This window comes from Vombatus ursinus, unplaced genomic scaffold (assembly GCF_900497805.2).
Source record: "Vombatus ursinus unplaced genomic scaffold, bare-nosed wombat genome assembly UNPS02014941.1, whole genome shotgun sequence".
Taxonomy (NCBI): Eukaryota; Metazoa; Chordata; class Mammalia; order Diprotodontia; family Vombatidae; genus Vombatus; species Vombatus ursinus.
Window position 1 is genome coordinate 2,621,573 of NW_020954719.1, and position 19,182 is coordinate 2,640,754.

A 19,182-nucleotide genomic window follows, 5' to 3' on the forward strand; every position below is an offset into this window, starting at 1 on the left:
AATAAATGCTGCCATACTAAATAATCAAAATCTCCAAGCTACATGGAATCAAAAGATTTAAAAAGACAAAGGGGAGATAACAATCCTATGAGAACAGGATAAAGTACACAGCAACCTTGTTGCCTAGTCACTAGAGATCTACTAAGGCCATTTTCAGTGAGCCTACAGAGGGTATTTATAGTCTAACATTTATTCAAGCATAAGAACCCAGCAGTTTTTTCCACCATTATGACAATTTATAGGATATGAAATATTAAAAAAATAGAAAAGTAACACCTCCTGGGATGGTTTTACTCTGGACTATATTTAAAAATATAGGATGAGATAAATAATAATAATATTGTTTTAATAATAATAACTTGTTACTTTATAAAGGATAGTGAGCTTCTGCTACATATTTTTAGCCCCCTGATTATGTCGTTCTAAGTATCCACTAGATGCTAACTTTTTACAACCTATAGTGATATATCACATGGTTCCTACCACTTTATTGAATAACCTGCATTAATATTACAATAATAAAACTCTTGCAGGAATAGGATGAGTTATTTATCACTTATCATCCTGCCTGCAGGTATTGTCATACTGAGGATGCTGACAGTCACCCTATAGAAAATAAACTTACTTTTAATATTTTTATTCAGGTATGAAAATTAAATTATATTTTATCCTGTGTAATGATTTATTAAACATAAAATAATAACAGGATAGTAACTGGTTGCAGGAGCATTTCTCTCTGAACCTCACTGAATAGGATAAGAATGGAGCGATGATGATGACAATGGTGATGATGATTACAGCTGACATTCATACAGTCCCTACAAAGTACATCACATACATTATCTCATAAGATTGAAATAGATAAACCCTTCTGTTGCAGAGCTTTGGTTGCAACAAGGTGAACATGGGTCAAGCAAAGATTACTATGTTTCTTATTTTAGGCCAATTTTTTTAGCCTTTATAATGCCTTTCCAATTGCCTCATCATTGGAAGTGAAACTGTTTTCTCAGAGATTATGCCAATAAATACAAATCCTAGGAAGACATTCTGTGTTAAAAAGGCTTGGAAGTATAGGCCCAATGGATTGTCCATCTTTGGGTCTTTTGGCGTCTATGAAAATCTTCTATTCTATTGTATATAGTTTGACTCTACTAGTACCCATACTTAAGATCTAGAAAAGTTAAATCATATAGATTTAAGGATAACTAATTCTTAACTGTTATCAATATGTTGGCTAAACTGAGCCATAGAAGGAAAAAAATTAAGTGTTATAATTGATATTTTTCCTACTCTATGTAGTGAGACTGAATTAACCTACATGAGGTCATCTCATGGAGCATGTTAATAGTTCCTATTCCTGGTCCTGGTTGAACACAGGGGTACTCAGTGCTAAAGGACTTATATTTTGAGATGACAGAGTTCTTTTTAGGGCTGGAACAGATGATGGCTCCGAGAATGTATAAAAAGGAGTTGCCATCAGGACTGTTTTGAGCAGCTTCCTGAGAAGAGGGTAGGAGAAAGGTGACTTGTTATCTTCACACCCATAACGCTATGAGTTATTTAAAACATTTAAAGACATTTAAAACACACACATGATGTAGGCTAGCCTGAGCTTGGGTTTGGGCTGCTTCTTTTACTATTTTTTTATATCCTGATCTTAGACAAACAAATATGTTTGTCTAAGATAGATGTGTCCAGGCTTGAAGATAAATTTGTGAGTTTTACGAGATGCAAAAATCCCTTTGAATTGGAGGTAAATGGTGGCAGGGGAAGAGTTCCCAGTAATTACTTCAGAGCTTTTGCAGAGGAAAGCCAATGACAAGAGGATTGGCCCTAGCCTGGCCACATACATATTGGGAGATATTTGGACAGTGTAGATTCAAGGTGAAATATAAAATGCCCAATTAACAGTCCTACAAACTGCTTTCTGATGGGCTTTAACTATCAGCCTCCCTGCAAATTGTAATAGAAGTTACATATTAAGTTGCCGAATCCAGTTTTAAGTTTCTGCTTTGTCAAATGTGTGGTTATGAGTCTTTTGAGTGTACAAATACTAAAGAAGCATAGATAGTGTAGAAGAGAAGGAAAGAGACAGAATGTGGAAACACATTATAGTGTTTCTGAGAGCAGGCCAATGTCTTTAGAAGAAATTGATCTCTGGAAAGGATAACAGAAACTGAAAACTACTTTTGCTGAATAGTTAGAGAGAAAGTAAAGATTACTCTGCTTGAGTAGGTCAGGGGCATGATGGCTCTTGCCCAATATCTCATAATTGAAAAGCAGCTTATAACAAAAGGATAAAGGAAATTCCTGTTCTTTCTTAGGAGAAATTGTTCTGGTTCTAGCTAGTAGTATTTTTCTTATCAATTAATTTTCTCACTCATCACTTACTAAGCAATCTTATCTCAACTTTTTGGGGACATATTACATTCATTAGAAAATGTAGAATGGCTGCCTTTTCTGATACTCTCAAAATGCCTCATGATCTTTAGAAGCTTAAGCCTTTCTTTTGGGATTTTGCTAACTCTTTTCCACCCCTCTTTCCTTATACCCACATACTCAAAATTATTTTTCCCTCACTGAAATAGGAGAGGCCACAGGCCACGGCAACGTAGACAGAACCAGCATCAATGAAGGGAATCTTACATTAATAACTACTTCATAGTCTTGGAGGGTAGTGGTAGGGGAGGATTTCTATAGAAAATTAGAACAGGCTGGGGTGGGGTGGGGAAAATCATATTTGATACAACTTACTCTACTGAGTCAATCAGTTTCTTGGGTTCCACAGAACATGGGTAGATAATTTCATCAATGTACTTCAGGTTACAGTTTGAATAGGCAGTGGAGAAATGGATGAAGACTTCAAGTTTTGACATCTGGCTGGCCATCAACAGAAGCTGCTGGGTGGCAATGACGTTGAGTTGCAAAGCATGTCTAGAGGACGTTAGGCAGAAAGAAAAACCAAAGGGATTCAGTTTGTATTTTTGTATTTCTGCAATGGTGGCTACTGCAATAATCAACTTATGTAAAAGCTTATGTTGACTGTACCAAGTAAATACTAATATCAATCATAAAGATAGTGATGGGAGCTGAACCCTTGATTGCTTTGGTATAGGGAACTTCTAGATGAAGAAACTACAAATGCAGATTGGTACCTTCTCTATGCCATATAATTATTAGAGGAAGGACTTGAACCCAGGTTTTCCAGGGTTCCTTCAAAGGCAGATCTCTATTCATAATGCCACACTGCATTTCATAATGTAGATCATATTTGAAAAATATGGTATTCAATATTTGAATGATAATATACTTGAGCCAATTCATGAACATGAGCCAATTCATGAAGCACCATACTTAAGTCTTATTGATAAATATGAGAGAAAAGGGAAGAAAGATTTCCTACTACTTTTTAGATTGTTTAAATTTAAATAGTAGTTTATTTTTTTCCCAATTACATATCAATAAAAATTTTTAGCATTCATTTTTACAAGATTTTGAGTTCGAGATTTTTCTCCCTCTCTCACTCCCCTCTCCTCTTTTGAAAATGGTAGGCAGTTTGATGAAGTTTATACATGTGCTGTTGTGTAAAACATATTTCCATATTCGTCACAGTTGTGGTAGAAGAAACAGAACAAAAGGAAATAAAACCATGAGAAAGAATAAAGTAAGTGAAAAAATATGCTTTGATCTGTGTTCTGAGTCCATCGGTTCTTTATCTGGATATGGATAGCATTTTCCTTCATGATTCCTTTGTACTTGTCTTGGATCTTTCTGTTGCTGAGCATTCATAGTTGATCATCACATGATGTTGCTGATACTGTGTACTTCATTTTCCTAGTTCTGCTCATTTCACTTTGCATCAGTTTGTACAAGTCTTTCCAGGTTTTTCTGAAATCTGCCTGTTCATCATTCTTATTGCACAATAATATTCGATTTCATTCATATACTACAGCTTGTTTAGCCATTCCCCAATTGATGGGCATCCCCTAAATTTCCAATATTTTTCCACCACAAAAAGGGGTTGCTATAAATATTTTTGCACATGTAGGTCCTTTTCCCTTTTTTTATGATCTCTTGGATACAGACCTAGTAGTGGTATTGTTGGGTCAAAGGGTATGCAATTTTTATAGCCCTTTGGGAGTAGTTCCAAGTTGTTCTCCAGAGTGGTTGTATCAGTTCACACCTCCACCCACAGTGCATTAGTGTCCCAATTTTCACATATCCTCTCCAACATTTGTCATTTTCCTTTTTTGTCATATTAGCCAATCTGATGGGTGTGAGGTGGTATTTCAGAGTTGTTTTAGTTTGTAATGCTCTAATCATAAGTGCTTTAGAGCACTTCTTCACATCCTTTGACCATTTATCAATTGTAGAATGGCTTATATTCTCATAAATTTGACTTAGTTCTTTATATATTTAAGAAATGAGGCCTTTATCAGAGACATGTGCTGTAAAAATTGTTTCCTAGCTTTCTGCTTTCCTTCTAATCTTGGTTGCATAGGTTTTGTTCATACAAAAACTTTTGAATTTAATATGATCAAAATTATCTGTTCCACATTTTGTATTTGTTCCACATCTGTCTCTTGTATGGTCATGAATACTTCCTCTCCCATTAGATCTGACAAGTAGTCTGTTCCTTGCTCTTTTAATTTGATTGCTTCATTGTCTATGGTACTTTTTAACAAGATGTAATTTCCTTCCTTATATCTTTTAATTAGGTCTATTTTTGCTTTTACTTTGTCTAAGATCTCAGCTGAAGCATAAGAGATTCTGCTCCAGCCCCATACCTTTACTGTGTGTGTCTCTCTTTGCTTCAAGTGTGTTTCTTGTAAGTAACATATTGTAGGATTCTGGGTTTTGATCTACTCTGGTATCCACTTCTGTTATATGGGAGAGTTCATCCCATGCACATTCACATTTATGATTGCTGCCTGTATATTTCCCTCCAACCTATTCTTCCGCCTGTTTGTCCTCTCTCTCCTTTCACCCTCTCCCACCTCACCAGTGTTTTGCTTCTGTTTATCACTTCCCCGATCTACCCTCCCTTATGTCAACCCCCACCTCTGACCCCAGCCTTAATCTCCTCCCCTCCTACTTCCCTATCAGAGAAGACAGATTTCTATATTCAACTGATTTTGTATATTATTCCCTCTTTGAGCCAATACTGATGAGAGTAAGGTTCAAGCGATGTCCATTGCCCACCTTCCCATCTTCCCCGCCACTGTAAAAGGTCTTTCTCGCATCTTCATGCGAGAGAATTTGCTCCATTCTACCTCTCCCTTTCTTCTGCACCCTTTGCACTCTCTCATCCCTTAATAATTTTTTTGTCATTCCCTCAAATTCATCTTCTACTCATATCATCTGTCTATGTATATTCCTTCTATCTGTACTGTTAGTAATACAACTTTTAAGAGTTACAAGTATCCTCTTCCCATGTAGGGATGTAAATAGTTTGGCTCTACTGAATCCCTTATTTTCTTTTCCCTTTTTAGCTGTTTATGCTTCTCTTGAGTCTTGATATTGAGGTCAAATTTTTGGTTTAGTTCTGGTCTTCTCCTTATGAAGGCTTGAAATCCTTCCATTTCATTGAATGACCATTTTTCCCTTGATGTATTATGCTTATTTTTTCTAGATAAGTGATTCTTGGTTGTAGTTCTAGCTCCTTTGCCCTCCAGAATATCATGTTCCATGACCTCCGATCCTTTAATGTTACAGCTGCCAGGTCCTATGTGATCCTGTTTGTATCTTCCCTGTATTTCTTTCTGACCACTTGCAGTATTTTTTCCTTGACCTAATAGTTGTGAAATTTGTCTATAATGTTCCTTGGAGTTTTTATTTTGGCATCTTTCTCCTGAGGTGATTAGTGGATTCTTTCAATGCCTATTATACCCTCTGGTTCCAGGACATCAGGGCAGTTTTCCTTGGTAATTTCTTGAAAGGTGCTGTCTAGGTGCTCTCTTTGATTATGACTTTCAGGTAGTCCAATGATTCTGATATTGTCTCTCCTGGATCTATTTTTCAGTCGGTTTTTTTTTTCCCAAGAGATATTTTACATTTTCTTCCATTTTTTCATTCTTTTGCATTTGATTGATTCATGATGTCTCATAGAGTCATTGGCTTCCACTCGCCCAATTCTAACTTTTAAGGTGTTGTTTTCCTCAATTAACTTTTGTACTTTCTTTTGTACATTAGGCCAATTGTACTCTTTAAGGAGTTGTTTTCTTCAGTGGATTTTTGTATCTCCTTTTCCATTTGGCCAATTCTACTTTTTCATCAGTTTTCCAAGCTGTTGACTCTTTTTTTCATAATTCTCTTGCGTCGCTCTCATTTCTTTTCCCAGTTTTTTTCTATGTCTCTTACATGATTTTTAAGCTCCTTTTTGAGCTCTTCCATGAGGTCTTTCTGGGCGTGAGACCCCTTCCCATTTTTCTTTCGGGTTTTGCCCACAGGTGTTTTGTCATTGTTGTCCTCTTCTGAGTTTGTGTCTTGGTCTTCTCTGTCACCATAATAACTTCCTATGGTCAGATTCTTTTTTTTTTTGTTGTTGTTTGCTCATCTTTTTTTCGCCTTTTTCCTTTCTTTTAAATTTGAACTCTGCTCCCAGGGTGGCAGGGGCACTGCCTCCGTCTTCTTGTGCTACTGGCTATAGGCTCTTGCTGTTTAACCTGGTGCTGCGCTGATGTGGTTCTAAGGCCCATGGGCAACTCTAGTGTCTGGTGCTGTGCTGAGGGCATGGAGTGGGTGGGGGTTGACTGGCACTTCTGGAAGCCAGAGGGGTCTGGCAACTTACCTGGTGCTAAGTTGGGGTCCTAGTGGTGGCGTCTGGAGTGGTGGGAATGCAGAAACATCCCACCAGAGGCCTGCATTTCCCTGTGGCTACGGTGAGGTACATGGCGGTCAGGCCTCTGGAGGCTGCCTGTTTGCCTCGGGTTATGGTGGTTCTCAGAGCTGAAGTCTGCTGGTTCCCCTGGCTATACTAAGACATGTGGAGGGTTCTGGTGTTGGTGTTTGCCTGCTCCACCACATTGGGGCTCAGGATCTCCCATTGGTTTGCGGAGGTGGAGCTTGCTGCTGGCTTGCTGGGATGCTTCCTCTCCTGGACTGTGCTCCCCTTTCACCCAAGTGAGACAGACCTTTCTTGCTGATCCTCCAAGTTTCTTGGGCTAAAAGATTGTTTCATTCTGTCTTTTTGCTGGTTCTGCTGTTCTAGGATTTATTTGGGGGCTCTACTTTATAGTTGTTTGGAGGTGAGTATGGGAGAGTTGCAGCAGTTTACTGCTTGGTCTGCCATCTTGGCTCCTGGGAGTCAGATTTCCTTCTGCTTTTAATATAAATATAATATTGAGCAAATCAGCATAGTCACTTGCAAGTCAGACATCATGGAAATAGAATACAGGCACCAGGAAATGTAGCAGGTTTGTATAAAGGGCAGTATAGATTTGAATGTGTCGTGGGGAAGCTTAAAATTTAGAATTAAAGACTCTTAAACTTGGAAGGGACCTATAGGTTACTTAGTCTAATGGAGTGGTCACTTGTCCACAAGGTTCCCATCATTTAGTGAAATTAGTATCTTATTTGCTATTTATACTCTAATGCACATAACTTTCATTATACAGCTAGATAAACATTCTATTTTACCCAAATGATTTGTTATCCCATTCAGTAGAGTAGGTGTTCCAGACTTTTTCATAAACCCTACTTTCTCATCTTCAGATCTTGCTTCATACTTCACTTAAAATATTGAAACTATTCACCAAGAGCTTCCTTGTTTTCAAAAATCTTTCCCTACTATATCTTTCTTCACACTGGCTTGGATCAAGAGCTGTCCTTTTTCCTTCTGAAACTAACTCCTCTAAATGAACTATTGATCCCATCCCCTCGTACTTCAACAGCATATTGCCCCCATTATCACCCCTCCCATCTTCAATCTCTCCCTAATTACTGGCTTCCTGCCACTTATACACATGCCCATGCCTCTTTTATCTTTAACCCTTGCCAACTCATTTTATCTATCTCCACAAGTTATTATCCTATATCTTACCTCCCCTTTGTGGCTAAACTTCTTGATGATGCAGACTATACTGGGTAGCACTACTTTCTTTTTTTTTTTTTTTTTTTTTTGGTGAGGCAACTGGGGTTAAGTAACTTGCCCAGGGTCACACAACTAGTGTAAAGTGTCTGAGGCCAGATTTGAACTCGGGTCCTCCTGACTCCAGGGCCAATGCTCTATCCACTGTGCCACCTAGCTGCCCCCACTTTCTTTTCTCTTACTTTTTTCTTAACTATGCACTCTGGCTTCCAGCTGCATCATTCAACTGAAATTACCCTCTCCAAAATTACCAAAGATCTCTTAATTGCCAAATCTTACAGCTTTTTCTCAGTCTTCATCTTTATTGACTTGTCTGCAACTTTTGACACTGTTGATCACTTTTTCCTTTTTCATTAGTTTTTTTTTTTTAACACTGCTTTCTCTTAGTTGTCTGACTATTCTTTTTCAGTGTTCTTTGCTGGTTCTTCATCTGTGTTATGCCACTAACCACGGATGTCCCTGAAGAGTATGTTCTTGGCCTTCTCTTCTCCCTCTATACTATTTCCCTTATTGATGTCATTAGCCTCCAAGATTCAATTATCATCTCAATACAGATGATTCTATACATCCCTTCCAAACTTCTCTCCTGATTTCCAGTCTTATGTCATGAACTGCCTTTTGGACATTAAGAATTGAATGTTCCTTAGGTTCCAAACATATCTTAAAATCAGCATATCCTCAAACAGAACTCATCTTTCTCCTTAAACCCTTCTTTCTTCCCAACTTGCCTATCCCTGTTGAGGGTAGGGTACCACCATCTTCCCAGTCACATAGGCTTACAACCTTAAGGTTGTCCTCTACTCCTCACTCTCACCTCACATATCCAATACATTGTCAAATCTTATAATTTCTACTTTCACAATATCTCTTTATATATCTCCTTCTTTCCCCTCACATAACCACACTTCTTACATGTGTGAAATAGATAAGGATGATTAGAGTTTCTAATCACATTTAAATAATGATTTGATTCTGACCTTAAGGAAAAAGAAATATTCTAATTTGTGCTCTCAATCTGCAGTTAAACGATGATGATTTTAACTACAAGTAACGGTGTATGGGGGCCTAAGAAAGACAGTTCAGTACAGGATTGGTCCCTTGGACTTAACCCAGTTGTAAAACAAAACAGAAAACAAAAGTCACTGCCACTGGCTACATTAATGCTTTTTGTTTGTTTTTGTTTTAACATAGAAGCCTGGTTCAAGACCTGTTTGCCAGATCACATCAGATTGTGTTGGATTAGATGGATTTCTCCATCCATTTAGATTTATTGGCCATGATTTTCTACTCTGAACTAAAAGGAAAAAAATGGGAACGTACCTTAGTGGATCATCAAAGCGAACTGTAGCTGCACAGTGGAAGATGATATTGGTATGGCTCAGGAGCTCCTCTAAATCTTCCTTGCTGATGCCCAAATCTGGCTTTGTGAGATCTGAATAAATAGGTCTGATCTTCTCGAAGATATTTGGGCAAATTTCTTTGGCCTTTTCAAAAAGCTGAAACGTAGACGTAGGTCAATACATACCTCATCATTACCTAATTCTCCCTTTTGACATTTACTAAATTCGTTTTTGAAAATTGGCTGGCTTTCCTGATAAACCCAATAAAGAAAGCTATCATTGCAATTTTTAGAAAAGCGTTTACTCCACATCTGTTTTCTGTGTTCCGTATGCTCTAAACCAGATAAATAGCTTTTTAAAAATTATAGATAGCTTTTACCTGGACTGAAAAAGCTCAAAACGTATGCCTTACTCATTGCATATCAGCATAGTGATAAGACATTCAACCAGATTCCCTAATCACCCTTAAAATAAGCAGCACAAATATATAGGATTCCTATGCAGCTTCTAATTGAGAACATAATTTCTAAGGCATGCAGCAGGAAGATGGTTGAATTTACTGTCAAAGGCCTCGGGTCTGAATTTTGGCCCTGTTGTTTACTCCACCTTGGCCAAATTATTTAATCTCTCTGGCCTGTTTTCTCATCCATAAAACGACGAGGATGACCTTAAGATTCTCTTAAGCTCTCTAAGTTTCATATCCTATGATCAGGTACCTACGCCCTTGGACTCAGAGCAATATGATATGAACTAACTGGGCTAACCTACCCTAGAATAAGAATTATACATGGATGAGGCAGTCACGGTGAGGGGAAGGAGCACTAGATCCAGAATCACAGTCAGGATCAGAATCAAAAGACCTACGTTCAAACCCTAGTTTTGTCACTTACTTCCCAGACACATCATTTGCTTTTTCTGCGCCTCTGAAGCAATTGGGTGAAGGAATCAAGTCCCAGATCTGATGATAACTTGCTATGTGACCTTGGGCAAGTCACTTAACTATTATCTCAGCTTCCACGTATGTAAAATGAGAGGAGTGGATTAGATGTGATGAGATCTAATCTAATGGATTAGATGAACTCTCTCCAATCTCTTTTTCTTATTTTTTTTGGGGGGGGAGGGGTTAGGCAATGGGGTTAAGTGACTTGCCCAGGGTCACACAGCTAGTAAGTGTTATGTGTCTGAGGCCAGATTTGAACTTAGGTCCTTCTGAATCCAGGGCCGGTGCTCTATCCACTGTGACACCTAGCTGCCCCCTCTCCAATCTCTTTTAACTTAAACATCTTAGTCATAATGCTAAAAAACTAGGTTCAGAAGACTTGTGTTTGAATCATAATTCTGCCGCTATATGTATAGGGAGCCATGTGACTTCCCGTAAGTGACTTGAGCAATCTGAGCCTCTGTTATTTCTCTGTAAAACAGACATAGCATTAATAATCATACTACACATTAAATAATTCATGAAAAGTGTTTTATAAACATTAAAGGATTATTTAAATATAAGTTTCTGTTAAGAAGAATACTGGCATTATTCCCATTATTATGCAGATGGAATTATTGTTATTGAGATTAATTTGTTCTTTTTTCCCCTTACAAAATTCTTTGGGCAAATTGCCAGTTTTCACTTTCCAAGAAATATACATTTTAAAAAATAAAATTTTATTGAAATCTTTTTATACTGCATACATTTCCTAATATATCCCTTCTTACTTCCTTCTCAAAGCCATCAATTAAAACAAAGAATAAAAAAGAAAAGAAAAGGCAGTCCAGAAAAACCACCCAAGATATTAACAAAAGTTTGACATTTTTTTTAGTTTAGTTTTTTTTTTTTTATAACCATAGACCTCTACCTCAACATAGAAAGAGTGTGTGTATGGGGGTGTCTTTGTTGTTCAACTACAATTATTCCTTTTTTAAAAACCTAAATTCTTCTTAATTCATCTTACATATATAAACACACACACAAATACAGTCTATTAATAAGAAATAATGTTCTTGAATTTAACAGTATGAGCAAATTGCTACCTTGCAATTTCCTTGGAGGTGCCTAAGTTAATCCTCTATAATTTCAAATGAATGATTAGATGGATGGATAAATTAGTACAAGAGAAGCAATGAGTTTCTTTATGGGAGTAAGTAGAGCACTAAGGATTCCCTGAAGTACAGGGAGAAGAGTTGGGGATAGTTAAAAGACGTGAGTGTATTTAAGTATATAATAGTAATAATATTTTACTTTTACATATCGCTTTCATACTTGCAAAGCAGTTTACATACATTATAGCTTTGGACCCTCATAACAAAACTCAGAGGTAGATATTATGGGAATTAATGTCTCTATTTTACAATGTCAGAGGCAGGATATAATTCATAATAGCAGTTTTGTGGTAACCAAAAACTGAAACCATCATTTGGGAAAAGGCCGAACAAATTGTGGCATATGGTGTATGATTGTGCGTAAGATGTCCAAAGAAACTTTGGAACATGTGAATGAATGAACTGCTGAAGAACAAGCAGCACCAAGAGAACAATATATACAATGACCACAATAATGTAAGGGAAAACAACTCTAAAAACAAAAACTCAGATTCATTTCCTAACCAAGAAATAGAGTTTAGAGGAAGGAAAAGGATACAATAACTAAAACTGCAGCGTAGTAGGTTATACTGAGCATTGTATAAATTCCACAGGTAACACTTTAGACCAGTATCAGAATTCAAAACCACAAGGACAGATAATTTCTGTCCCAAAGATGCATGATTCCAATCTGATTAAGGATTTCTGCTAATGAGATTGAACACCTGGTAAAAGATATGCTCTGCAGACATAAATGACCTGCTTTGGTAATGTAACAAAAATCCTCCATGAGAAATTTTATGTTACCAAAAAAAATTATCTGCAAGGAAAAGTACAGGTTAAGAAAAAGTATAATTTCTAGTGTTATAGCTAAAGTTTCTGCGAAAAAATATACCTCCTCAGAGTACAAGCAAATTATTCCTTCAAGAGCAAAGTATTCCAAAGTTAAGGAATTGAACGACTACCTGTTTTTGGCAAACTTTGCCAGGCAGATTTTAGCCTGCACATTTTATGCAATTATTTTCATGACAAAATCCAGAATTTGCATCTGAAATGATAACACTGGAAGCTTCAGTTTTGACATGGCAACAGTTTCAAAAAGTTCTCTTGTAGAGAGTAGTGAAACTATACTTTAGGGTTATTTTTTTTTTCTTTTAACTTGCTTTTGAACATGATGAACTATTCTATTTATAGCAACAGTATTGAAGTCCATGGCCAAGACAGAAAACCTGCCAAGGCAATAATAAAGTTAATTCAGAAGAATGAGAAAGCTGGTTTTTCATTTCAAGAACCTCTGTCTCTACTCCTGCTAGATACTTAATATGTTTACCCATGTATAAGCTAGCAATTGTGATGACAGAAAGAATTTAAAAAAAACATTAATATAATTCTCTTGGTAGAGTTCTCAGTAGATACCCACATCCTAAGGGCTGACTAAAATGCTGACTGATTTCTTGTCTCCTGTGAACTTTGATATTTTTTCCCCCAGTGGCTCTTATATGTAGCCAGTCTCTTCCTCCAGTGAAAGTTCAATTACCAACCAAAGGGACTTTTTTATGTCATAATCATTTTCCACTCCCTTTCCATAGTGAATATTCTGTGACTAAAAAAAAAGATTAAGCAAATACATCTGATACAGCTATGAGATGATATCTGAAAACATGTACAATATTCTGGTATAGTAGAGGAAGTATGTTTCATTATCTATTCTCCAAGACCTTCATTGGCTTTCAGTTACTTGTTTAAATTCCTTTCATGAACCTTTTCATTTACCTTGGTAAAGTCATTGTGAATATTGTCCTTGATACTGTTTATTTTAATTTTTCATTATTACTTATTATATAGTAACATCCCCTTACATTCACAAACCATAGTTTTTTTCTCATCCATTCTTTATCAATGGGCACCCCTTTTGTTTCCAATCCTTTGCTACCACAAAGTGCTACTGTGAATATTTTGGCATATATTAAATTTTTCTTTCTGTTTTTGACTTTTTTTGTAGCATATATATGCCCAAGATGCTGAATCATTGGGTCAATGGTATGAATACTTTAGTCATCTTTGATTTTGTTTGAATATACCAATTTTCATTTGTCTTATCGAATTTAATTTTGTTTTCTTATTATCTTTCTCTAGCATACCAGTGGAATCCTTCTTTTATATTAGCCTTCATTCCTCCAATGGTTTTTTTTACCATTAGTCTTAATAAAGATGCTATTAGTTTTGTCATCTGTGATAAATCATCATTGATAACAAAAACAGTCACTGTTTAGCCAAAGACTGATTCTGTGGCACTTCACCTTGCATGATCCCTCAAGGGTTATAGTGAAATATTGACAATAGCCTCCTCCTTATGAATTAGTTCCATAAACCTATAGAAAGTATTTTAAAATAATTTTCTTATTTATAGGATTTGAAAGGGACCTTGGAGAATATCCAGATCAACTAGTGCCAGTACTCCCCAGAACAAGTGTGGTCTCATCCAGTAGAATGTGAGCTCCTTGAGTGCAAGGTCTGTTTTACTTTTCTATTTGTAGCACTAACACTTAACAGAGTGCTTTGCATATAGTTAATTCTTCATTTATTCTTGGATGCTCCCTTTCCCCACTGTTATTTGAAATAGTTCTCAAAATGCTAGCAATAGTATAAGACAAGAGAAAGAAATTAAAGGCAGAAAGACAGTTAAAGGGGAGACAAAACTATTTGCTGACATGATACTTAGAAAATCCTTAGCCAGGAAACTAATTGAGACAATTAATAGCTTCATTAATATAGAACACTATAAAAAAGCCTGCAAAAATAAAGAGCATTTCACAAAGAGTCCAACACAACTGAATGACTGAACAACAACAACAGACAAGGTTTATGATGTGATTATTTGAAGGACTATTTTGTGTAAGAATGAGATTTCTTTTTCTTGGCCTCAGAGTAAAGAACAAAGACCAATAAGGTAGAAGGTGAAGGAAGGTAGAATTCAATTTGATATAAGAAAATATTTCCTAAAATAATTGGGGGTGACCTGCCAATATGGGCACAAACCTTAGAGCATGTGCAATATGTTCTTCCTGGTACCATCCTACAAGGAGATTTGGTGAGCCTACTTCCAGGCATGTGTAATGGAGGGGCCCTGCTCTGCGCTTCAGAGTACATGTATGTATCCCACAGACTTTTTCCTTTTGGTTTATTGCTTGGTGACAAAAAGTCTTTCAATTGGCTAGTTAACTAGAAGTGAGTGCATACAAACGATTCACGAGTAGGATCTTTCATTCTCTTCCCTGGTGGCTTTCAAGTGAGGAGGAAAAAAATGCTGTGGGCCTCCAGGTGGGGGAAAAGTAGCTTAGAGGCATCATCTGCCTTATCTCCCCATCTAGGTGCCAGATGGCTACGAACAAATGTATCTTTCGTCTCTTGTATTTATTCTTTCCTGATCTTAGATGAATGAGTATAAAAGATAGAATGGACCAGGATACAATCTTCTGAGCTTTGAAAGGTTGAAAGAGCCATTCCAGGTTCTCTCAGGGAACATAACTAGTAGCAGCAGTAGTTAAGTCAGGTGGGAAGCCACTCCTGAAATTTGAACCAGTAAGGAATAAATTGATCTGGCAGCTGACACACATCCCATAAACAAAGGAGTAACTCATCTATCATTACCTTGGTAGGAACTCTGCAGAAAAAGAAAAGGGTCAGGAAAAATGCCCCTTATTTTGTGTAGGGTTGGGTTGGGGGGAGAAAACCAGTCAGATGTTTTGTAGCAGCCTTTTTGTTTGAGTCTACTCTCCCCGGGAATTGAGTGGGTCTACAGTGGGGAGAGTCACAATTAACCGGGATGCTTTTGTACTTTTGTGCTTGCTACATCTTCTCAGTAAATATCTTGTTGTAAGAGTAGATGTTAATTAGTTACTTGACACTGAGGACAAGTTATCTGATTAAATAATTAGGTAGAAATATCCTGAATGAAGGCTTAGCCCTTCAGGGTTATATCCCCAGAACTTGGGTGAACAAGGTCAGAGCCCATGTGCTACACTAATTAGAACTGTCTGAACAATAAGAGCTGTTTGGAAACGGAATGACCTGTTTTGGAATATAATGAATCCTGTCACTAGAGATTTTCAAATAGAGGCTTAGAGACCACTTGTTAAGGATGTACTATTCTAATTCAGGGTGGATTTGAACTAAGTGACCCTGAGATTTCTTCAACTCTTAAGATTCTGTGAACCCATATCTTTCATAGGTACATCCCTTTAAGTATTCCATGCACTTATGGGTTTGTCAAGGGGAAGAATCCAGAGATTCTGTTACTCAGTCACCAGTAAGTTACATCCTTATTTATTGGATGCAGTGTTAGAGGGTTTGTTTAAGTTCCTAAATCTGGAACTATCAATATTGGAATGGCCAAGCTCAAGGAGAAGAGCAACTTGGCATGAGTTATAGACACTGGAAGCTCCTCCTGACTGGACAAATAAATACATTTTTCTTATTCACTAGTATTTGTCTACTTGGAGAAAGAGATGAACAATTGTTCCAGTTTCTTAATTCATTAGGGTAAAATTCCTAACAATCTGTGCCTCAAGGTATTAATTTTAGCTTTCCGTTAGAAAATAATTGTGCCTACTAAAAAAATTCTTCCACATTTCCCAATATTTAGAGAGTCACTCTTCTGGTTATATATTATAGGTGGATAAATTAAAGAAGCTTCATAAGTTTGGATTTATACAGAATTTTGGATAATTTTCTCACTATATTCAGATGTCTTTGGATAAAAGTTCCAGTGTTTCCTGGTATTTACCTTTATGTCACATTTCCATTTGTGGTATAAACTTTCCAGTTCCAGGGTTTGTTTTTTTTTTTTTTTGCATTCTGTGTTCTATGCTTTATTAAGGGACCATCATCTTCATCCTTGCACCATTATGACACAAGCCCTGGGTGACCTGGCAAACTTTTCAAAATGTAAAGAAATACCAGTGAAAGACAGTGTGGCATAGTACATACAGGGTTGCCCTTAAGAGTCAAATTTGGTTTCAAATCTTGCTACTTATATTTACAAGCTGTGTGACCTTGAGCAAGTCACATAACCTCTTTTGGCCTCAGTTTCTTCATATGTAAAATAATGGGGTTCTATTTCATGAACATTAAGAACCATTTAACCTTTAAATCTATGATCCCATGCACAAACAATCCATTTATCTATCCAGTGTGAAGTGGGTAATAGGCAGTTGAGGATGTGGCACTAGAGCTCAGAAGAGAGAATATGGCTATATAGATATAGTAGTCATCTCCATGAAGATGATAATCAAACCCTGTAGAGCTTATGGGGTCACCAGGAAAGAGAATATATATAGAGAAGCAGGCCCTTGACATAGCAATAGACTATTTTTATAGATGATGTTCTAGCAAAGAATGAAAGGTCAGACAGAAAGAGAACCAGGAAAAAACAGTATCACAAAAGTTTAGAAAGGAGAGAATTTCTAGAAAAAGAAGATAACCAACAGTGTCAAAAGCTATAGAGAGATTAAGAAGGATGAGGATTGAGAAAAGGCCACTGAGGTTTGAGATCTGGCAATGAAAAGATAATTGGTGATTTTGGAGAGAACAATTTCAGTAGTGAGATCAAAAGCCAGATTGCAAAGGCTTAAGAAGTGAGTGAGATGAAAGGAGATAGAAATATTATGGGGGGATGGGGAAGGAAGAACCTCTGCTTACAATTTAGAGTATAAATTAGTAAAAAGCCTTATTTTGTTCACTTATGTGCCAAGACATGGAGAAGCATCAGTTGATCATAGAAAAGAGAAATCTTTATGGGGCAAGTCGGCTTCTGAATGAATGCTATTTCCCACAGGTATTTGTAATCTACACAAAAGTATATAGACATTCTCCTATGATCATAAATGGTCTGCCACTGTCCTTAGGGTATGAGGAGTAGTTCGTTATGTTCTAGGAAAGGAGACAGAGATTTCCTAATCTTTTAGCTTGTCATTCGCCCTAGAATCTGAGAGAGAGCGTAGACTCCATCTTTTGCAGGCCCTGCAGGAGAATTGGGGTAGAGGTGAATGAAAATATAAGGAGTGGATATGACTTCCCATTTAAACTGAATAGTTACTTCTAGTAGCCTTTTCTAATTTGATGCTGCTTATTGTAGGCTGACAGAACAGATGATAGAATTGTGTTAAATATTTTTAAAAAGAGTAAATAGACAATGAGGATCTAAATAATTCATCCGTGAGAAAAATGCATGGGTTTTAAGAGTGTGGACTTTTTGACATCTGTTTTGACGGTTCAAAGGACTTTTTTTGGTTTATGTTTTAGTTATGTAGTATGTTCTAGATAGCTGTTGTTGAAGTCTAGGTAAGTGACACACTGCTGTATTGTTACAACATACCTAATACTGTGCTTTGTATACCGTGTGCGCTATGTGACTATTGTTCATCTTATATGCCTGTATTCTGGTTTGTTTTTCTCCTACACATGACCTACCCAAAGTCATCATTAAGAAAGTCTTCCCATAGTAAGTGGCCACAGAGTATATCTTTCTCTCTGAATTACTTCCTTATCCATGGACCCTTCACATCACTATCATATGAAGAAGTATAAGCCCTGGTATTGATTTAATATAGTAAAATGGAAGGGGGGCACAGTCAATAAGGTCACAGTCATTGGAGCATACATAGTGCTCTGTGTCTCTTGCATATCCATATAGAAGCCTGGTGAACCTACTTTCTAACTTGTATAATGGGGGAGAACACATTGGATGGCAGGCTCATGAATGACAATGTTAAAAAAAAACCTTGGAGTAGTCCTTGAGGTTACCCCTGTAACCTTGAGAGCGATAAGTAGTCAAGCCCTGAGGACCCAGTCTACCAGTATTAGAGAGGTTTGGGAGAATGGTCACCATGCTTATATGCCTTTCCATTTATCATATAGCCTAATTCTTATGAATCCTAATAATATGGCATTAGAATTAAAGGAAAATAGTAAATAGCAAATTCATTTGGTAGGAGCAAACTTGTAGAAGATGATAAACTCAATACCTTAGAATACATGTATCCAATCTAATTTTGAAAATGGGATTTTGGAAAAGAAAACCATTCATTTGCAAATCAAGGTCCAAGTTAAGTCATATGTAGTAGATCCATCAAGGGGTCCCAGGTTCTTCTACTGTCAGATATATGTGTAGGATGTGTAAGGCAGTATCAGGTAAGGATCTTGTACTGATCCAAAAATTTGATACAACATATACTAAAAAAATTCCTCAAGCTAGGAGTGGCAAAAGTCATCAAAATTGCCAGTCTAAGGGTGTGTGTGTGTGTGTGTGTGTGTGTGTGTGTGTGTGTGAATAATCATTAATAATTAAAAAGCTCTTTTAGGAATTAGAATTTTATGTTAATAAGTAATTGGGAGGACAACCAAGATTTTCACTTTCAGGATCTTTCTTATTGCCATATCAGCCCTGCTGTTATTCTTTTAAAAAATATTAGATTCTATAACTATTACAGTTATGTAGGATTACCAAATTATTATTTGTAGATAGTGTTTACTGATTTTCTAATACATGTTTTAGGAGTTGTAACTGACAGTTATAGTCTACATAAGTGGTGTCAATCTTGAATAGAAATGGATCCCTGAGGACCACATATTGACTTAGAAAATCACAAAATAATATTATTTATGTTGTATTTTATTTTT

The 19,182-nt window shown here is 36.7% G+C and overlaps 1 protein-coding gene across 9 annotated transcripts in view; it reads right to left on the bottom strand.

Moving 5' to 3' along the window:
* FAR2 (fatty acyl-CoA reductase 2) overlaps positions 1 to 19,182 on the bottom strand; it is a 158,888-nt gene that overhangs the window by 40,642 nt on the left and 99,064 nt on the right. For all 9 annotated transcript variants that reach the window (XM_027844376.1, XM_027844377.1, XM_027844370.1 and 6 more), the window contains 2 exons: positions 9,410 to 9,585; positions 2,755 to 2,934 (listed from right to left, as the gene is read on the bottom strand). In XM_027844376.1, coding sequence (XP_027700177.1) covers positions 2,755 to 2,934; positions 9,410 to 9,585 — 356 coding nt within the window. The remainder of the gene's footprint in view (positions 1 to 2,754; positions 2,935 to 9,409; positions 9,586 to 19,182) is intronic.